Source organism: Rhinichthys klamathensis, unplaced genomic scaffold (genome assembly GCF_029890125.1).
Source record: "Rhinichthys klamathensis goyatoka isolate OS25496 unplaced genomic scaffold, OSU_Roscu_1.1 h1tg000296l_1, whole genome shotgun sequence".
Classification (NCBI taxonomy): domain Eukaryota; kingdom Metazoa; phylum Chordata; class Actinopteri; order Cypriniformes; family Leuciscidae; genus Rhinichthys; species Rhinichthys klamathensis.
This window is the reverse complement of record NW_026606815.1, coordinates 1,096,889-1,114,763: the sequence shown is the minus strand read 5'-3', so window position 1 is coordinate 1,114,763 and position 17,875 is coordinate 1,096,889. Positions and strand designations below refer to the sequence as shown.

The window sequence follows — 17,875 nt, the reverse complement described above, 5'->3', positions numbered from 1 at the left end:
TGGTAGCATGATCTCCAGTTTTATAGTGTGTCCTTATCAAAACTGTAAACCCAGCTGTTTAAGTCACAGCCATGCCTTACCATAACAAATACACTGCATTGGTCTGTTTTATTGATCACAAACACCTGTTTGCTTTACAGGGTGTATGTGCGGACCAGACCAAGGTGTTTGGCTACCACTGCTACCAGCAGGTGACTCTGAACGAGGCAGCATTAGCTGAGCTGAAGCATCTGTTTTCTGCAAAAGCAGAAATACTCCATCAGACAGTGGCCCTGCACTCATACACCTCCATCCTGTCCCGTCTGCAAGTGGAGTCTTATCTCTACCGCTTGCTCAGCAGTAACCCCACCACCAAAAGTGTGGCTGTGCAAGATACAAGCACAGGCAAGTTCGCACTGATAAGTCTCTAGACTGTACATTAGACACAAATAATTGGTTAACTTACACTGTTTGAAAAGGAGTAAATATTTTCACAGGTGTTGACAAAACATCAATATGGCAAATGTAAAAACATTTTTGATAATTGAGGCATATTTAATGCAATCCTTGTTGGATTTTGCTTGTTCACTGTTTGTGTATTTTAGCAGACACTTTTATCCAAAGATTGGATGACCAGAACTGACAACTGTCTTACTTCTATATTATTATGTCTGGTCCTAATGAGCATTGAAAAAGCATAGGATTACAGCTGAACGTTGTTATTTCTGTTATTTTGAATGCCATGCTGTCTATTGATTTTTGTATTGAACTTCTTAGTGAGTCCAAAGTCTCAGCCGTCCTCTTTGCAATCGCTGAAGGAGAGCATCAGTGTGCTGTTTATTTTCACCCGACGGGTCCTAGATGATTCTCAGTTTCAGGCTGACATCCATCTCTGGCTTCAGAGGCTGGTAAAGACCCTCAAACACCCAGCTAATGAACTGAAAAAATCTCAAGATAACATGAGATCATAATATAAGAAAGTCTTACTATATTCATGAGGAACATTCTGAAAAAACAGCTACAAATTATTTGTAATATTAGATTCATATCAAATATTGGTATCTATAAATACCAATTATTCTGATGTCCTTTAATTGATTAAATTCAAGCTTAGCTGATTACCGTATACTCATAGCCTTACGTTACTCCAGAGTTAAAAGGATCTCAGTTATAAGATCTGGTTTTCATGACCTATGATGAAACATAAAAGCTTTTTTTCCATCCAGGTGTCTGTGCTGCATCATGTTGGATCAAGAGGAGATCATCTCTTCATCCTAAACCACCTGCTCTGCTGCCCGGCAGGTGTGGGGAAATGGGCTGTGCCATTCCTGCAGGTACTGAAGCAGAGCCTTGATGTGTGACTCAGATCAGCAGTAAACAATCTTAACAGGGATATATAAAAATATACATATAAAAAATCTCAAATATCTGCTTGTCTTATAATACTCATTGCATCCACTTTCCTTCAATAGATCAAAGTATTGGATAACCCATCTGGAGTGTATCATTTCATGCAGGCTCTGGCTATCCTCATGTCTCCAGCGAGGTGAAGATTAGCTTTACTGGAAATTGAGCTGATGATCCATTGAATTTTTTTTACATATCATCTGTATTATTGCCATTGTTACAGTTACAGCTCGAAAAGCTGCTTCTTTTGTTTAAAACTGTTATAACTAAAAGCACAAACTTGATATAGAATTTGGCTTTGCATTATTCATTTCATTGAATATGGAGATTTGTGTGACATGCAGGCACCGTGCAGACTTCCTCGGACACATGAAGCCCAGTGACGTGAAGGGCAACAACAGTATTACAGGACCTCAGTCTGGTAACTGGACTCTAGTGGATGAGGGTGGAGAGGAGGTGAGGAGGTCCATCATGAAACCGAAAATTAAAATTTCTGCTCAGCCCCTGTCAGTGCTTTATAAGAGAATGTCTGAACTCATACTGTTATGCTGATTTGTATTAAATTATTAAACATGAAAAAACAGAAATTTTTACAATTTCTTTGCTAATGGTTTCAGACATTTTGACCTCACTGCAAATATTGACATCAGAAATCAATTATATATTATATTGCAGTCTGATCAGACTTTTGACTTCTGTTAGCACAGGCCGAAAGTGCCATTATTTTGTCTCTCGTATCTAAGTACCAACAAAACCTTACTACCAGGTGATGTCTACTGTAACACCCTTGTGAACTCTCTCAGGATGAAGACCCAGAAACAAGCTGGATGCTGCTGTCTGAGGATGATCTGGTTTCTCTGTTCTCTCAGTTTCCCTTTGATGAGCTCTTCAAACGCTTACTGGGGATCTGCTCTAAAGGTGGGACTCTCCTTATATCTCATAAATGAGCTGAGACAGCCTTGCAATATTTAGTGTATGTCTGTTTCTCCTCATTAATTGGTCAGTAGATTGTATAGTATTCACTTGCTATGAAAAGGATAGTTCACACAGAAATGCAAATTCTACCATCATTTTCTTACCCTCATGTGATTTCATGTGTATGACTTTCCATAGAATGGAAAAATGTCAATTTTTGTTTATATATTGAAAGAGAATGGGGATATGAAATGGAAAAAAGCTTATGGCATGTATTTCCCTTAAGACTTAGAAATCTTTAGACAGTTATTTGTATATTAGAATTGACATTTTCCATACCGATTTAATACGTTGACCTGTTAAATGTCACTCTTGCCAATAGAGGACTATCAGCCTCAAGCCACCACCAGTCAAAAGATGATGAAGATATTTGCATTTGCCTCTTCGCTGGTCGAACTGCTTGCTGTTGGCTTGCAGACCTACAACAGAGCACGTTATCGCCAATTTGTGAAGAGGATTGGTTTCATGATTCGGTACGTAAGCTTTATTAATTCAGTTCAGTTTTTCATTTCATACTATATACAGTAATGCTTTCATACTTAAATAATCCTATTTTAATCCATATTTACCAATTCCATATTTTCTAAATCCAATTTTAATCTATAATCCGATATTATTTTATGGTGTTATTAGGGGCCAAGCACCAAAAGTGCATTGGCCCCTATTTTAATCGTTAGTCTTCTTCTTCTTCTTTTTCTTCTTCCTTCTTTCTTATTCTTCTTTTTCTTCTTCTTCTTCTTCTTTTTCTTCTTCTTCTTCTTATTCCGCTCTGGAAGTGTATGGCAGCCCATAGAAGTGTATGGTAAAAAGTTGTGAAATTTGGTACACTGATAGAGGAGAGTCTGAACATTAACCACAGCCATTTTAGACAATGATACCAATTATTAGCCTGACTACGTCAGACTTCGTACTTCCGCTCAATTTTTAGTTCGCTTCTGTACTCAGTCTGAGATAGCGACCTATCTCTCAGTTTTCCTCCGGCCTGAAAACAGCCGGCCAATCAACGAACAGAAGGCGGGCTGAGAGCCGTGACGTAGACGCTAAGCGCCGAGTATTATTGTATGTTAGGTTAGGGAAATTGAAAACGACCGCGGATATGGAGATACGGGATGCAATTCGCTCTGTTGTGGAGAATATTCCCGGCATTTGCAAACTGAAGCCCGAACAAGAAGAGTGTTTGTTAAACATTTTGAATGGAGGTGATGTTTAAGTTGGAGAGAGAGGTGATTGCGTTATGTGATTGGCTTACGGGTAACCAATGATTTTATACTTCAGACAAGCGCCCTTTTTTTTTCAGCCATTTTGACTAAAATAATCTAAAAACCTCTTAATTATTGTTGCAGTTTTTCTGAAGCTCCCAGCCATGGTTGCATGTCTCATTGTTTATTTCTGTGCTTTGCCCCAATAATTGCTGCTTGCAGCTATATTTATTATTATTATAATTAAAGGTAGGGTATGGGATTTGCAAAACGGCCAGCAGATTTTGAAAATACACAACTCAAAAGGTCCTACCTTCTTTCCTCCAACGCTGGCCCTGACTCCACCCATTCGAAGAACATGGACGCGCAATCATGCATCTGCAAAACTCAAATGCGCGAGATTGGACTTATTCTCTCTCTCTCTGTACCGGGACGACTTGCACTTACTGTGACTGGGTCACGAGCTTTGAGTATGCGCACGAATGGGGACACACGCGTGAAGGGGGTGGGGGGTATGGTACGACCGTTTAATTGACGCATTTACAGTCCAATGATTCTAGGTGGTCTTGGAAACGATTGGCTGGAGTTTTTCGAGTCCTGCCCGTTCCACAGATGATTAAATTGATTCATTTTCATTTCAGTGCTTCTAACTCAGTTGGCTGTAAGTGGGTTAGGAATAGGATTTCAAGTGATTTTGAAAAAATGGTCAAAAAAGAAAATCACATACCCCACCTTTAATAATAATTATTAGAAATTATTTAGCAGGTTTTCAGTCAGGTGTTCAGGTATTTTTCTTTTTTATATAGTTGACATATAGTCTTTTAATAAGTACTGACTTTATGTCCATGTTCTTTTCCTCATTCTAGGATGACACTCTGTTATGTTAGTGACCACTGGGCGCAGTACATCAGCCTGACAGGTGTGAGTAGAACCACAATGCAGGAACAGTCGTTTTCAATGGAGAAGCTGCAGGTGGAGTTTGACCATCTCTTCCTGAGAGCAGTGCTTCATGTGCTCAAGGCCAAGAGGTATAGGATAATGCTATTATTCTATGTAGTCTATTTAATGTCTAATAATGTCTATTTAACTAACTCTTTATTGGTTTACAGACTGGGCATATGGCTGTTCATGTCTGAGATGCCGTATGGCACATTATCCAGCTGCATGCTGTGGAAGATCTTCTACATTATGCAGTGTGCAGAGATGGATGGTCTAGAGAAGCTCAGCTGTAGCCTGAGTGCTGAGGACTGTATCCGGGGACTCAAAGGTGAGATGCCAAGCACATCTGATGCTAGAAAAACACAAGAGAATAGTTTACTAGTTTAAAGCTGCTCACTTTATTTAAGTAAAATGATTGTTTTTGTCTTATTTAAAATAATTTTAAGCCATTTGTGCCACCCCCCTTGGAAGTGTGCTGATGCCCCCTAGTGGGTCACTGTCCCCTGGTTGAGGACCACTGGTTTAGAGCAAAAACACTTATTGTGTGTTTATGTATGTCCAGAACCAAGCCATCAGGAAAAGTTTCAGCTCTGGCTGTCAGAGATAAACAGCTCGGATGGAATCTGCCTTTTGACAACGTTTGCACACATGGCCCAGCCCAGACGCACCGACGTAGACCCTGAGTTTGTCAGGAACATAGTGCTAGACATATACGAGGTGATTTGACTTTTCCCCTCCAACATTTTACTGAAGCACAAAACAACATCTGATCATGACATCATCTAGGTGTTATAAATGCAATAAATGTGTGATTACTCTTTGCTCGAGGTGTCCTATGTTAGTATCGCCACCCGTGAGATCTTCTCTAAAGTTGGGCGGGAGTTGTTGGCGGCTGTAGCAACTGCTCACCCTCACATAATCTCTGTGTTGTTGGAAAGACTGAAAGAGACCATAGAGAAAGTGGGCATGGTGAGTGATTCTTCAAAAACACAAGAACTTAATTTCTGATTTCTTTAGTAACTGGATGATCAGAGACTGATAAAGATTGCCATTTGAGCATGTAACACTACTAAATATGCATTCAGAACAGCTACTGTAGAAAGAACAGAACAAAATACAGGATCTAAAGATACATTTTTGTATTGTATATTCAATGATTTACTCATCTGCCACAAAAATGTCTTTTATATCAGCAAATACTGATAATTATGATTATCTGTCCAGGTGTCACTCTACCTGTTCAAGGAGTTGCCCCTGCACTTGTGGATGCCAGCTCAAGCTGAGGTGGGGTTGATCCGAGATTGGCTGTTGAACTTCAGTCTCTCTGCTGTGGAGAACAGATTAGCCTGCATCATTCTAGAGGGCCTCAACTGGGGATTTCAGCCCGTGAGTCTCAGCTATGATTATTGAAACATAAGTACTGATTTATCATCATAAAATGTGTCCAGTTTCTATGCTATTTTGTATTTTTTATAAAGTGTTAATATACAACTTTCTGTCTTGTCCACAGAATGGTTGCCTCATTTTACCAGCATCTTTACACAGTGAAGTCGCCCTGTTGGCGATTGAGGCATATCAAAAATATCTCACAGACAAGCCATATGGTGGCATATTATCAGAAGGCATCAAGCAGGTATGAAATAAGGTGGCTACATATCATGCCTATTAATCAACACTGATTGTCATTCATTGACTACTGCAGATTAATAAGCTTCCTCAACAGTTTTAAAAAGAAATTTGTTGTACATTTTATGGCTTTGTTTTTGGAGACTAATGCAGACCATATTAGTCTATGTAAAATATCTAATTTGCACTGGTTCACCTCCTTTCATCAGCAGAAATAATAGCCAAAAGTTGAATCAGCCACTTATAGTTAATAGTTAACAATTTCCCTCAAAGAATGATCATTTTCTTCCTAGTGCCAGCTCACATTTGCTGCGTGATAACTTTCTGCAGGTGTCTTACCTGGCTAACGTGGTGCGGCTTGGCCAGACACTAGAATCCTCCTTTAACCAGTGGGCCTGGGACCTGGTTCTGAGGCTAAAGCTCCATGCAAATGAAAGAAGTCCTCAGGATGCCTGGTGCCCACTTCCCTCTTCCAGCGCCCCCAGTGTGCCTGAGATCACAGACTCTCCCATCATGCACCCTGTTTTCAAGGCAGTCAAAGCTGGCATCCCTATTGGCTGTTTTCTGGCTATTGACATGACAACCATTGGGCACAGGTTTGGAAGGAATATTACAACTCTTGTTTCAAACAGAAGTGTAGTGACAATCAACTGACTGATTCATCATCAGTAACGTTCCATGCTGGATGAAAATCCAAGTCTACTAACATGAATTCATTTTAAATGTTTTTCATGACAGTTTGGAGAAGCTTTGCAGTGATGGAATATCTCTGCTGAAGACTCTGGTTCAGTCCCGTCATCTCAAAGCTGTAGTGCATATACTGGAAAACATCCTTCCTCTGGTCTACCACTGCCAGTTCTATCTGCTCAAGAATGAACAGTTAAGAACATTTATGCTTAAATATTTTTCACTTGCTGTCAGACTTTACTGCAGCCTTGACAATGTGTTTATTTACTTTACCGCATAAATAATGAATTAATAATGCTCTAGTTATAAGAAATACCAATGCTTTCCTTCTAATATCAATCAGGTTTCTGAGCTGTATCCAGCTCTTCTTGCAGATGGATAGTGGGACTCAGGGTGTGACCCAGCAGGTCACACAGAAGGTGGCCCAGCATCTGATTGGCACCTCTACATGTGAGAACATAAAACTCCTCAACAGTGTGATCCAGGTAGGATTTTGTGTCGATTATCCATTTATACTGGACACTTGTTGCTCTTTTTCCTTTATTACCCAATCCAACTCCCCTATTGAAAAATATACAGTGCTGTTCAAATGTTTGATGTCGGTAAGATTCTTTAATGTTTTTGAAAGAAGTCGCTTAGAAATATTGTGAAATATTATTCGAATTTAAAGTAACTGTTTTCAATTGTAAAGGGGTCATCGGATGCCCATTTTCCACAAGTTGGTATGATTCTTTAGGGTCTTCATGTAAAGTTTGTAACATACTTTGGTTAAAATTCCTCAATGGTTGTGTAAAACAACACCCTTTTACCTCCTCAAAAACAGCTCTGTTCACAGCGACCTGTTTCGGTGCATGTCTCTTTAAATGATAATGAGCAACTGCTCACCCCACCCCTCTCTTCCGTGGGGCGTGTTGACACAAGACATTAAAGTGCTGCTTTGGCAACCTGCCTTAATGGACAGAATACAAATGGCTAAGGGCGGAAATATGCTAATACGGGACAGTCCATCAGCCGTCGTGGGCGGAGCATGAGCAATATGACATCATATTGATATAATTACCTTTATACCTTAAATATATTTTAAAATGTAATTTATTCCTGCGATGGGAGCTGCATTTTTTTCAGCAGCCATTCCTCCAGTCTTCAGTGTCACATGATCCTTCAGAAATCATTCTGATATGCTGATTTGATTTTTTTTCAGGATTCTTTGATGAATAGAAATTTCAAAAGAACAGCATTTTTTTTTTAAAGCTGCAGTCCGGCGTTTTTCCTCTTTGTCGCCATCTCTGTTCGAAATCTGCAATTGCAGTCATTTGCAGAATTATCAACTTTACGTGAGTTGTAGTTCGACACGGCACAGCGCGGATGAACAATGTTTGAGGAGGCTGTCAGTCACCGCGCCGATGTGGAGACTGGCATTCAGAACCACAGATTATTCTTTTTGGAAGTATGACCAACATAAGAATTTTCACCGGAAAATGTCATTTGAACTAGTAAGAAACATCCACTTTTGTTCTGGTTCTGACATTGCAGTAAATTGCGCTGATTAAATCTAACGATCGCTTATAAGTTATCATATCATGCAAAACCGTGCAAAATATACTTTGTTCTCAAATTGTTAATGTTAACAACGTAAGCATGCATTGCGTGACTACATGTATTGTCCTTCCGATATGTATCCACTCCGAAGTCCGAACGAAGTCTTTTGCATTTTACAGCGGGTGAATCTGTTGTCACTGGTGATTTGTCGTTTGAACCTTTCTGGATCCGCCATCAAATTGATGAGTTTAATTATATCAAGTGCTGTGAGAAAAGGCTATAAATCTCCACCTCCAACATCCTCACACGCGATATAGCTTATACTAGCCGAGACTCCTTCTTTATGTGTACAGATGTGACGTAATGACGCAAAGACATGCTCGAATCTCCCGCGGAAATCCTCCAGTACCACTGGAATTAAAAACATTATTACAAGCTTACCGCTTTGAATCGAGCTAAGGCAAGCAGATAGTTTTGAACACTGGCTGGTTATGTATTTTATCAAAGATGTATTTTGGATAATTTTTAACCCAAAAAAAGCTACGGACTGCAGCTTTAAATAAAAATCTTTTTTTAACTTTATTAATGTCTTTACTGTCACTTTTGATCAATTTGATGCATCTTTTCTGAATAAAAATTTCTTTCAAAAACATCTTACTAACACCAAACTTTGGACGGTAGTGTATACATAAAAATACTTAACATTTGAAATACAAAACCTTAAAAATCTTAATGGATCATCATGAGAAGATCTTATTGTCCTGCAGGCTCATATTCTGGAGAGCTCCAGGCCGGGGCGTGTTGGTGCAGTAGCTGTTCTTGAGTTCTGGCTTCAGGTTTTGACCGAACAGAACCTCTGGCATCGAGACAGAGCTGTTCTCTACCTTCTAGACCACCTGTGCCGTGCTGCATTTCTTCACCAACAAGAGGAATGTCTCCAGAAACTTCTCTACCAACAACACAAGGTTTTTCATTCTTGGCTGTTGTTTAAACAGCCGCCTTCTAACAAATGGGTGAATTAAAGCAAATGATTGACAAATGGTTTTGTATGGTGTTTTCTTTTGGATTTCCCTTTTAGAGTGCATTAGGTTATCATGGAGACAAAGGTTTGCTCTCATCTCTAATGGGCTGGATAGTGGCAGGAAATGTTACTCCATCCTTCATTGAGGGCAATTTTCTCACAGGAGAGGTATGTTCAGGTTATTACTTAAACGGCATATCTTGATCTAATTACTGTTAGGGTGCTTTCACAATAGCACTTTTGGTGTGCACCTGGGTTCGATTGACGTAAATTTTCCAAACTCTGGTGCGCACCTGCGAACTTAGTCTGCTTAAAAAGGGAAGTCTGGGGTACGGTTCATGTGAACTCTGGTACTGTTCGCTCCTGATATGAATGCAATCATACTAAATCGCTGAATCTAAATCGCTATGCATTTTTCCACCCTCTGCATTATTGTTAGTAAGCAACAGGTGTGAACAGCTGCTGCTTTGATAAATCAAACGCACCTCGGTTCAGACCCAAATTATATAATGTGAATACATTATGAATACGAGGGGAGGGGGGAGAAATCAAACTCTGGTTTGGACCAGGAAATTGAACCAAGTGTGAAAGCACCCTTAGTCATCATGTCCCTCTCCGTGTTTTTATTTTGTCTCAAGGTGTGGTTTGCTTGGTTGGTCCTAAACATGGAGACAATGTTCGAGGAAGATTCTCAGCTGCAACGTTTTGTGGAGCATGAGCTCCTCTCAAACTCTGCTTGCACACCAGATCAGGCTCTGAAGGTACACATTCGTTTTGCTCCAACCTTCTCCTCTTCAGTACAATTTACATGTGCAGTCACATCAAAGAGAGTGTTTTGAGCACACCTGAAATGATCAGGGAATGTTAAAAGTGTTTAAAGGGGTCCTATTATGCTTTTCCACATTTTCAACTTTAGTTAGTGTGTAATGTTGCTGTTTGAGCATAAAAAAGATCTGCAAGGTTACAAAGCTCAAAGGCGGTTACAAAGCTCAAAGTCCGCTCCAAAGGGAGATATTTAACACCATTCACTTTTCAAGAACTACAACGAACGCCTCGTTTGGACTACAACACGATTTTTCCAGATCTTATGAAGTCACAATGTTACTCATTTAAATAATTTGTGACCACGGAATACGCAAAAAAGGGGACGAGGCCTGGCTGAGCTGCACTAGAGATGAAGAGTGACACTGTTCCGGAACATTATAACCCGAACATTTATCTGTGTGCTCCACATTTTATGGAGAACAGCTTTCTGTTTCTGTTTCTTTTGTAAGCTCTCACTTTTGTAAGATGGTTCACTACTCCTTAGGAAAATTAACCATAGATTTGGGATCAATTACTGTTTGTATTACCTTAGTTTTCCAACAAATATCATGATTAAATGGTGGATAACATCATATCTATAATGTACACTCACCGGCCACTTTATTAGGTACACCTGTCCAACTGCTCGTTAACACTTAATTTCTAAGCAGCCAATCACATGGCGGCAACTCAGTGCATTTAGGCATGTAGACATGGTCAAGACAATCTCCTGCAGTTCAAACCGAGCATCAGTATGGGGAAGAAAGTTGATTTGAGTGACTTTGAACGTGGCATGATTGTTGGTGCCAGAAGGGCTGGTCTGAGTATTTCAGAAACTGCTAATCTACTGGGATTTTCACGCACAACCATCTCTAGGGTTTACAGAGAATGGTCCGAAAAAGAAAAAACATCCAGTGAGCGGCAGTTCTGTGGGCGGAAATGCCTTGTTGATGCCAGAGGTCAGAGGAGAATGGCCAGACTGGTTCGAGCTGATAGAAGGGCAACAGTGACTGAAATAACCACTCGTTACAACCGAGGTATGCAGCAAAGCATTTGTGAAGCCACAACACGCACAACCTTGAGGCGGATGGGCTACAACAGCAGAAGACTCCACCGGGTACCACTCATCTCCACTACAAATAGGAAAAAGAGGCTACAATTTGCAAGAGCTCACCAAAATTGAACAGTTGAAGACTGGAAAAATGTTGCCTGGTCTGATGAGTCTCGATTTCTGTTGAGACATTCAGATGTTAGAGTCAGAATTTGGCGTAAACAGAATGAGAACATGGAACCATCATGCCTTGTTACCACTGTGCAGGCTGGTGGTGGTGGTGTAATGGTGTGGGGGATGTTTTCCTGGCACACTTTAGGCCCCTTAGTGCCAATTGGGCATCGTTTAAATGCCACGGCCTACCTGAGCATTGTTTCTGACCATGTCCATCCCTTTATGGCCACCATGTACCCATCCTCTGATGGCTACTTCCACCATGTCACAAAGCTCTAATCATTTCAAATTGGTTTCTTGAACATGACAATGAGTTCACTGTACTAAAATGGCCTCCACAGTCACCAGATCTCAACCCAATAGAGCATCTTTGGGATGTGGTGGAACGGGAGATTCGCATCATGGATGTGCAGCCGACAAATCTGCGGCAACTGTGTGATGCCATCATGTCAATATGGACCAAACTCCCTGAGGAATGCTTCCAGCACCTTGTTGAATCTATGCCACGAAGAATTGAGGCAGTTCTGAAGGCAAAAGGGGGTCCAACCCGTTACTAGCATGGGGTACCTAATAAAGTGGCCGGTGAGTGTATAAGAAAATTACAAAAAACACACCACTCTGAAACGTCCTGTGAAATCTGTGCATGATATCTGTTCTGCGTGATCCTCTTGTTCGCTAACATTGTCAGGGTCTGAATCGGGCTCGAAGTGGTTTGAAATTGACGCCATCCTCAGTATTTAGCTTGCAGTTATGGAGGGGTGAGAAAACGAAAACCATTTGTTTTCTCTTTGTAAGCACTGCCAATCACAACACATTTCATATTTCGGATGAAGGGGCTTCATCGAAATCGGCGTGTTAGAGCCAGACTGGGGAGAGAGGTGCTGTAATTATGTAAAATATGTGAGAAATAATGCGTTTTTTTTTTTTTACAATTAAGCATGAAAACATATTCTAGTACACCCCAAAAATAAAATAAAGACTTCATAAAACGGCATAATAGGACCCCTTTAAAATTGTAATTTTTTCACTTTGCAGGTGGTCTTTAGAGTAAAACTTCATTGCTTTTGTTACGAAACCCCCTAAGGAGACATGGTGATGGAAAAAATTTGATGTGAGAAAACTCCCCAAACTCATTTCCCATGTTCCCCTACTTATTTCATTGAGGATCTTATTGGTGACATTATTAAATAAGTAATTTCAAAGAGTAAAATAAGTATCCGTTAATGACTGGAAAGATAATAGATATTCATCGGTTAATTGGTTTGAGATCCCTGTAAACGTTTTTATACATTAATGCAATGAACATACATTTTATTAGCCCATTTGTTTTCGTTTTGTCAGAAAGCCCAGGTGCGTCTCAAGCTTCAGGTTGTCCCGTCCCTGCAGAGGTTGATGATCTATCGCTGGGCTCAACAGGCTTTAGCTACCCCTGCAGATCATCCACTCCTGCCTTTAGTGTGGCAGAAATTCCTCCAACTTTACCTCCGTCAACCTGGACCAGAGTTTGGGTACGTTAAACATGGAGACTTTCTATCCTTTTTAGATAACTGTTATTTAGTACCTATTGTTTTGCTAAGTTTTAAATGATCTGGCTCCTTAAAGTGAAGATTTCCAAACTTTACATATCACCATGCTATTTCAGTTCACTTAAGTCTAGTTGTTACATAATGCATGTTTTATTCAAATGCATGTTTTATTCATTTGTACCTGGAAAATGTCAATTTTATAACATGGCTCTCTGAAATACACTTCAAAGTCTTTTTCATTTAACATAATGAAATAATTTCAGCTCAAATCGATATTTTATGCATTTATTATTTTTATAATGCTGTGACCCACTTGGTGTTTTAATTTGCAGTAATGACCAGATGACTGTATACTTTAATTTTTACATTACTTAAAGTAATGTATAATATTTGTGAGTTGTGAACTGCATATGTGGTACAATTTGTATGATCATGGGTATTTCTGAACCCTTGTCTCTGTTGTTTTATTTGGCACCATCAGGCTGGAGGTGAAAGGTTGTATTGGGAGGCGTTATTTCCATAGTGCGGCCCATCTCTCCTTGCTGAAGAGCCTCAGACAGCGGCTGGTTGAGGTGTCTGACTTCCACCATGCTGCTAGCAAGGCTCTGAAAGTGCCCTCTTTGAAAGGTGAATCCAGTGATGGTTTGCTCACCCCCGGGACGCCCATCACCCAGTACATGACCTCTCCTGAACTGCACACTGAGCTTGTGCGGTAATGTCCAGTGTTTTATTCTCTCAGCATCCATTATTCTGTTTACTGTTGAGTTTAATGTCCTATTAAGTGTTGAGTGATTCTGACATCAGAAAGAAACTTGATATTGTTTCCAAGCTGTTGTTTTTCTTTTGTCAAGTTACAATATAAAGATATACACTCACCTAACGGATTATTAGGAACACCATACTAATACTGTGTTTGACTCCCTTTCGCCTTCAGAACTGCCTTAATTCTACGTGGCATTGATTCAACAAGGTGCTGAAAGCATTCTTTAGAAATGTTGGCCCATATTGATAGGATAGCATCTTGCAGTTGATGGAGATTTGTGGGATGCACATCCAGGGCACGAAGCTCCCGTTCCACCACATCCCAAAGATGCTCTATTGGGTTGAGATCTGGTGACTGTGGGGGCCATTTTAGTACAGTGAACTCATTGTCATGTTCAAGAAACCAATTTGAAATGATTCGAGCTTTGTGACATGGTGCATTATCCTGCTGGAAGTAGCATTCAGAGGATGGGTACATGGTGACCATAAAGGGATGGACATGGTCAGAAACAATGCTCAGGTAGGCCGTGGCATTTAAAAGATGCCCAATTGGCACTAAGGGGCCTAAAGTGTGCCAAGAAAACATCCCCCACACCATTACACCACCACCACCAGCCTGCACAGTGGTAACAAGGCATGATGGATCCATGTTCTCATTCTGTTTACGCCAAATTCTGACTCTACCATCTGAATGTCTCAACAGAAATTGAGACTCATCAGACCAGGCAACATTTTTCCAGTCTTCAACTGTCCAATTTTTGTGAGCTCTTGCAAATTGTAGCCTCTTTTTCCTATTTGTAGTGGAGATGAGTGGTACCCGGTGGGGTCTTCTGCTGTTGTAGCCCATCCGCCTCAAGGTTGTGCATGTTGTGGCTTCACAAATGCTTTGCTGCATACCTCGGTTGTAACGAGTGGTTATTTCAGTCAAAGTTGCTCTTCTATCAGCTTGAATCAGTCGGCCCATTCTCCTCTGACCTCTAGCATCAACAAGGCATTTTCGCCCACAGGACTGCCGCATACTGGATGTTTTTCCCTTTTCACACCATTATTTGTAAACCCTAGAAATGGTTGTGCGTGAAAATCCCAGTAACTGAGCAGATTGTGAAATACTCAGACCGGCCCGTCTGGCACCAACAACCATGCCACGCTCAAAATTGCTTAAATCACCTTTCTTTCCCATTCTGACATTCAGTTTGGAGTTCAGGAGATTGTCTTGAAGTTGCATTTGAAGATTGCATTGAAGCAACTGCCATGTGATTGGTTGATTAGATAATTGCATTAATGAGAAATTGAACAGGTGTTCCTAATAATCCTTTAGGTGAGTGTATATTACAATATATATTTTTTTAAATGTCAAACTCTTATTGTTCAGGCTCTTCACTGTGTTTGCTTTGTGGTTGGATGATGAAAACCTTCAGAAGCAGGAAATTTTCTTGCCCTCTTTGCCAAAGCAGTATGATACCCATCGCCTAGCCAAAATCATGCAGCGCCAGCAGGTGAGGATTTGTTCAAACCTATGTTTTGGTCTTTAAGAGGACTGTGAACCATCAAACTGATTTAGTAGATTTTTTTTTTAATAAAATTTTTATTTAAAACAATCCCTTCCAATTTAAATATAAAATATCAAGCTGTATATTTAACAAATCTTTTTTGTAATGTTTTTGAAAGAAGTCTCTTATGCTCACCAAAACTGCATTTATTTGATCAAATATATGGAAAAAACTGAATTGACAAAACATTATGAAAAATAAATTGAAGCCAGGTCTGTGTCAATTCATCTTAAGGAGGTGTGGATGGAGCATGTGGACATTGAGCGAGTCCAGCATGAGCTGCAGGAAGTGCTGAGTCTGTGGTCAAAGGTCAAGAGTGAACCCGTACTTTCCCAGAACACCAACTCCTCCAACTTTATTGACTTCATCAATCCTCTGGCTGGTACTGAGCCCACTTTCCACTAATAACCATATTCTGATATCTGGACTCTCTAATTTATAAGTCAAAATATGAGGGAATGCTACAGTTGTGTGCATCAGGCATATTTAAATAAAAAAGCAAGAGTCTGCAAGCAAGAGAAGGGGCTGCATTTATGTCACAACAAGCCCTTTTTTAACATATTCAAGTTATAGTTTTGTATAATAAAAAGATGTTAACATGTATTTTTTGCTGTTGGATATGTAGAGTTTAGGTCAGTTTGCTGTACAGATTAATTGAACATGTACACAGCATTTTGTACCTTTTTCAATAAATAATATATTCCTTAACTATTCTTTTGCAGCAAGGGAACGTATTCTCACTCACTTGAGAAAGCATGTTGCCCCCCAGGGGGCACTGTTGCTCATGCCTATGAAAGCTCCAGTGCCTGACATTCCCACTGAGAGTCTGTCTGATGAGAAAATTTCAACTGCCTTAATTCAGGAAGACCTTGCTAAGCTCCAACATCAAGCCAAGTAAGACTCAATACATGAGCACGTAGTCGTTTTGAAGCATTTATTAGTTAATAATGTCAAAACTCACTTAAGATACACTTGAGATTAAGTCTCCAGTGATTAATAACTGGAGCCGCTCAAATTACTCAATGATAAGCTGTATTGCTGAATTATGTTGTAAATCATGACTGTGTCCTCTTCTCAGGTTGGCAACGATCCGGGAGACGCAGCAGGTCGCTCTAGACAATGAACTGTTGGAGGTGTTGCCTCAGCTCTACATAAACCGAGAAGAACAGCTCTCAATGCAGTTAGAGTGCCGTGGCAAAAGTGGTCAGCCCTGCCAGGGACCCGCACATGTCACTGTTAAGGTGAACACATATATCTGTTATTTCTGTACTTCTGTTCTGTGCTATTCGTAAGGTGTACTTTTTTTACCTCGTTAAAAGGTTTTGCATATAAAGATATTAGTACATTTGAAACTATATTTAAAATAATGTACATTATTTATTTATTTATTATAGCTTTAGTCATATTAAGGAGCCAAATTTAAGGTTTTTTATGGCAGAGGTATCCTGTTCTTGGAGATCTAACTTCATGCAGAGTTCAGCTCCAACACAAAACACAACTGAAGCCCATAGTATACTTCGGCCGTCCACGTCCGTGCACCGTTCGCCTGACATCATTTTCATCATCAGGATGGTCCGTGGTCGTCCGCACACCCCATCTTCATGCAACCTCGGTGCGCGTACAACAGCGCATGTGCGAGTGACTTGAGCGCTCAAAAACAAAATCCACTAGCTCACGGCCAAAGGAGCATACTTTGAAAGGCTGGCGCACTCAACTGTGCGCCATGTTGAAATCACATGACCCACTGAACACTTTATCGTGGTAACCCACATTTTATTGGACACTTTTGATTGTGTAATTAATGAATCATGACTGACTGCAATTAGCATATTTCTACAGTGGCAATGGTAACTGAAAACTCCACGCCTCACCAATCCACGCCACATCCACCTACATCCGCATACATCCACGCCAATAGGTGTCCTTGAAGGATGGAGCGGGTCCAATAAGTCCATTTTTTAATTTAAGTAAATATATATACACTGAACAAAATTATAAACGCAACTCTTTTGTTTTTGCCCCCATTTTTCATGAGCTGAACTCAAAAGATCTTTCTATGTACACAAAAGGCCTGTTTCTCTCAAATATTGTTCACAAATCTGTCTAAATCTGTGTTAGTGAGCACTTCTCCTTTGCCGAGATAATCCATCCACCTCACAGGTGTGGCATATCATGATGCTGATTAGACAGTATTTTGTGCTGTGATTTTTGGTTTTGTCACAAACAATTTTAATATCCACCTGTTGCAGCCATGGCCTTGCAGTTTGCACAAGCATGTTCCAGACCCACTGTAAACTGGGATGTTCAAATCTAGCCTGTGTCCAAATCCATTCCTCCTCTCTCTCCCTAAAAAATATTGTCTTCTCTCTGTATTAATATCAAAAACAATTTTGGCAACTGCCCAAAAATCCTACATTTTCATGAGCTTTCTCTCCCTTTCATTGTTTGTTGCAGTACTCAACAATGCACAAACTGGATCCAGTGCAGAATCAGATCCAGTGCCTGAAGAGTGATATTAAACAGCTACAGGCTGATGGAATCAAAGCTCCTCCTCAAAGTCTGGCTGAGGCGGCCGTGCACACCGAGAACTTTATCACGTCAGTAGCCACTCAACTCTTTCTACGCTTTCTAAATTT

At 40.3% G+C, this 17,875-nt stretch overlaps 1 protein-coding gene across 4 annotated transcripts in view; it reads left to right on the top strand.

The window, feature by feature from the left end:
- The window catches only part of epg5 (ectopic P-granules autophagy protein 5 homolog (C. elegans)), a 39,152-nt gene that overhangs the window by 2,214 nt on the left and 19,063 nt on the right, over positions 1–17,875 (top strand). For 3 of the 4 annotated variants that reach the window (XM_056270046.1, XM_056270048.1, XM_056270049.1), the window contains exons 4-29: positions 141–384; positions 757–887; positions 1,206–1,313; positions 1,452–1,525; positions 1,731–1,842; positions 2,190–2,304; positions 2,684–2,834; positions 4,427–4,588; positions 4,670–4,827; positions 5,062–5,216; positions 5,328–5,468; positions 5,724–5,885; positions 6,010–6,132; positions 6,456–6,721; positions 6,864–7,004; positions 7,156–7,297; positions 9,119–9,316; positions 9,430–9,540; positions 10,011–10,133; positions 12,743–12,909; positions 13,409–13,639; positions 15,062–15,185; positions 15,474–15,621; positions 15,962–16,133; positions 16,318–16,480; positions 17,694–17,836. In XM_056270046.1, the coding sequence (XP_056126021.1) occupies positions 141–384; positions 757–887; positions 1,206–1,313; positions 1,452–1,525; positions 1,731–1,842; positions 2,190–2,304; positions 2,684–2,834; positions 4,427–4,588; positions 4,670–4,827; positions 5,062–5,216; positions 5,328–5,468; positions 5,724–5,885; positions 6,010–6,132; positions 6,456–6,721; positions 6,864–7,004; positions 7,156–7,297; positions 9,119–9,316; positions 9,430–9,540; positions 10,011–10,133; positions 12,743–12,909; positions 13,409–13,639; positions 15,062–15,185; positions 15,474–15,621; positions 15,962–16,133; positions 16,318–16,480; positions 17,694–17,836 (3,965 nt within the window). Of the gene's footprint in view, positions 1–140; positions 389–756; positions 888–1,205; positions 1,314–1,451; positions 1,526–1,730; positions 1,843–2,189; positions 2,305–2,683; positions 2,835–4,426; positions 4,589–4,669; positions 4,828–5,061; positions 5,217–5,327; positions 5,469–5,723; positions 5,886–6,009; positions 6,133–6,455; positions 6,722–6,863; positions 7,005–7,155; positions 7,298–9,118; positions 9,317–9,429; positions 9,541–10,010; positions 10,134–12,742; positions 12,910–13,408; positions 13,640–15,061; positions 15,186–15,473; positions 15,622–15,961; positions 16,134–16,317; positions 16,481–17,693; positions 17,837–17,875 lie in introns of all 4 variants that reach the window. The other variant, XM_056270047.1, reaches the window with a different exon arrangement.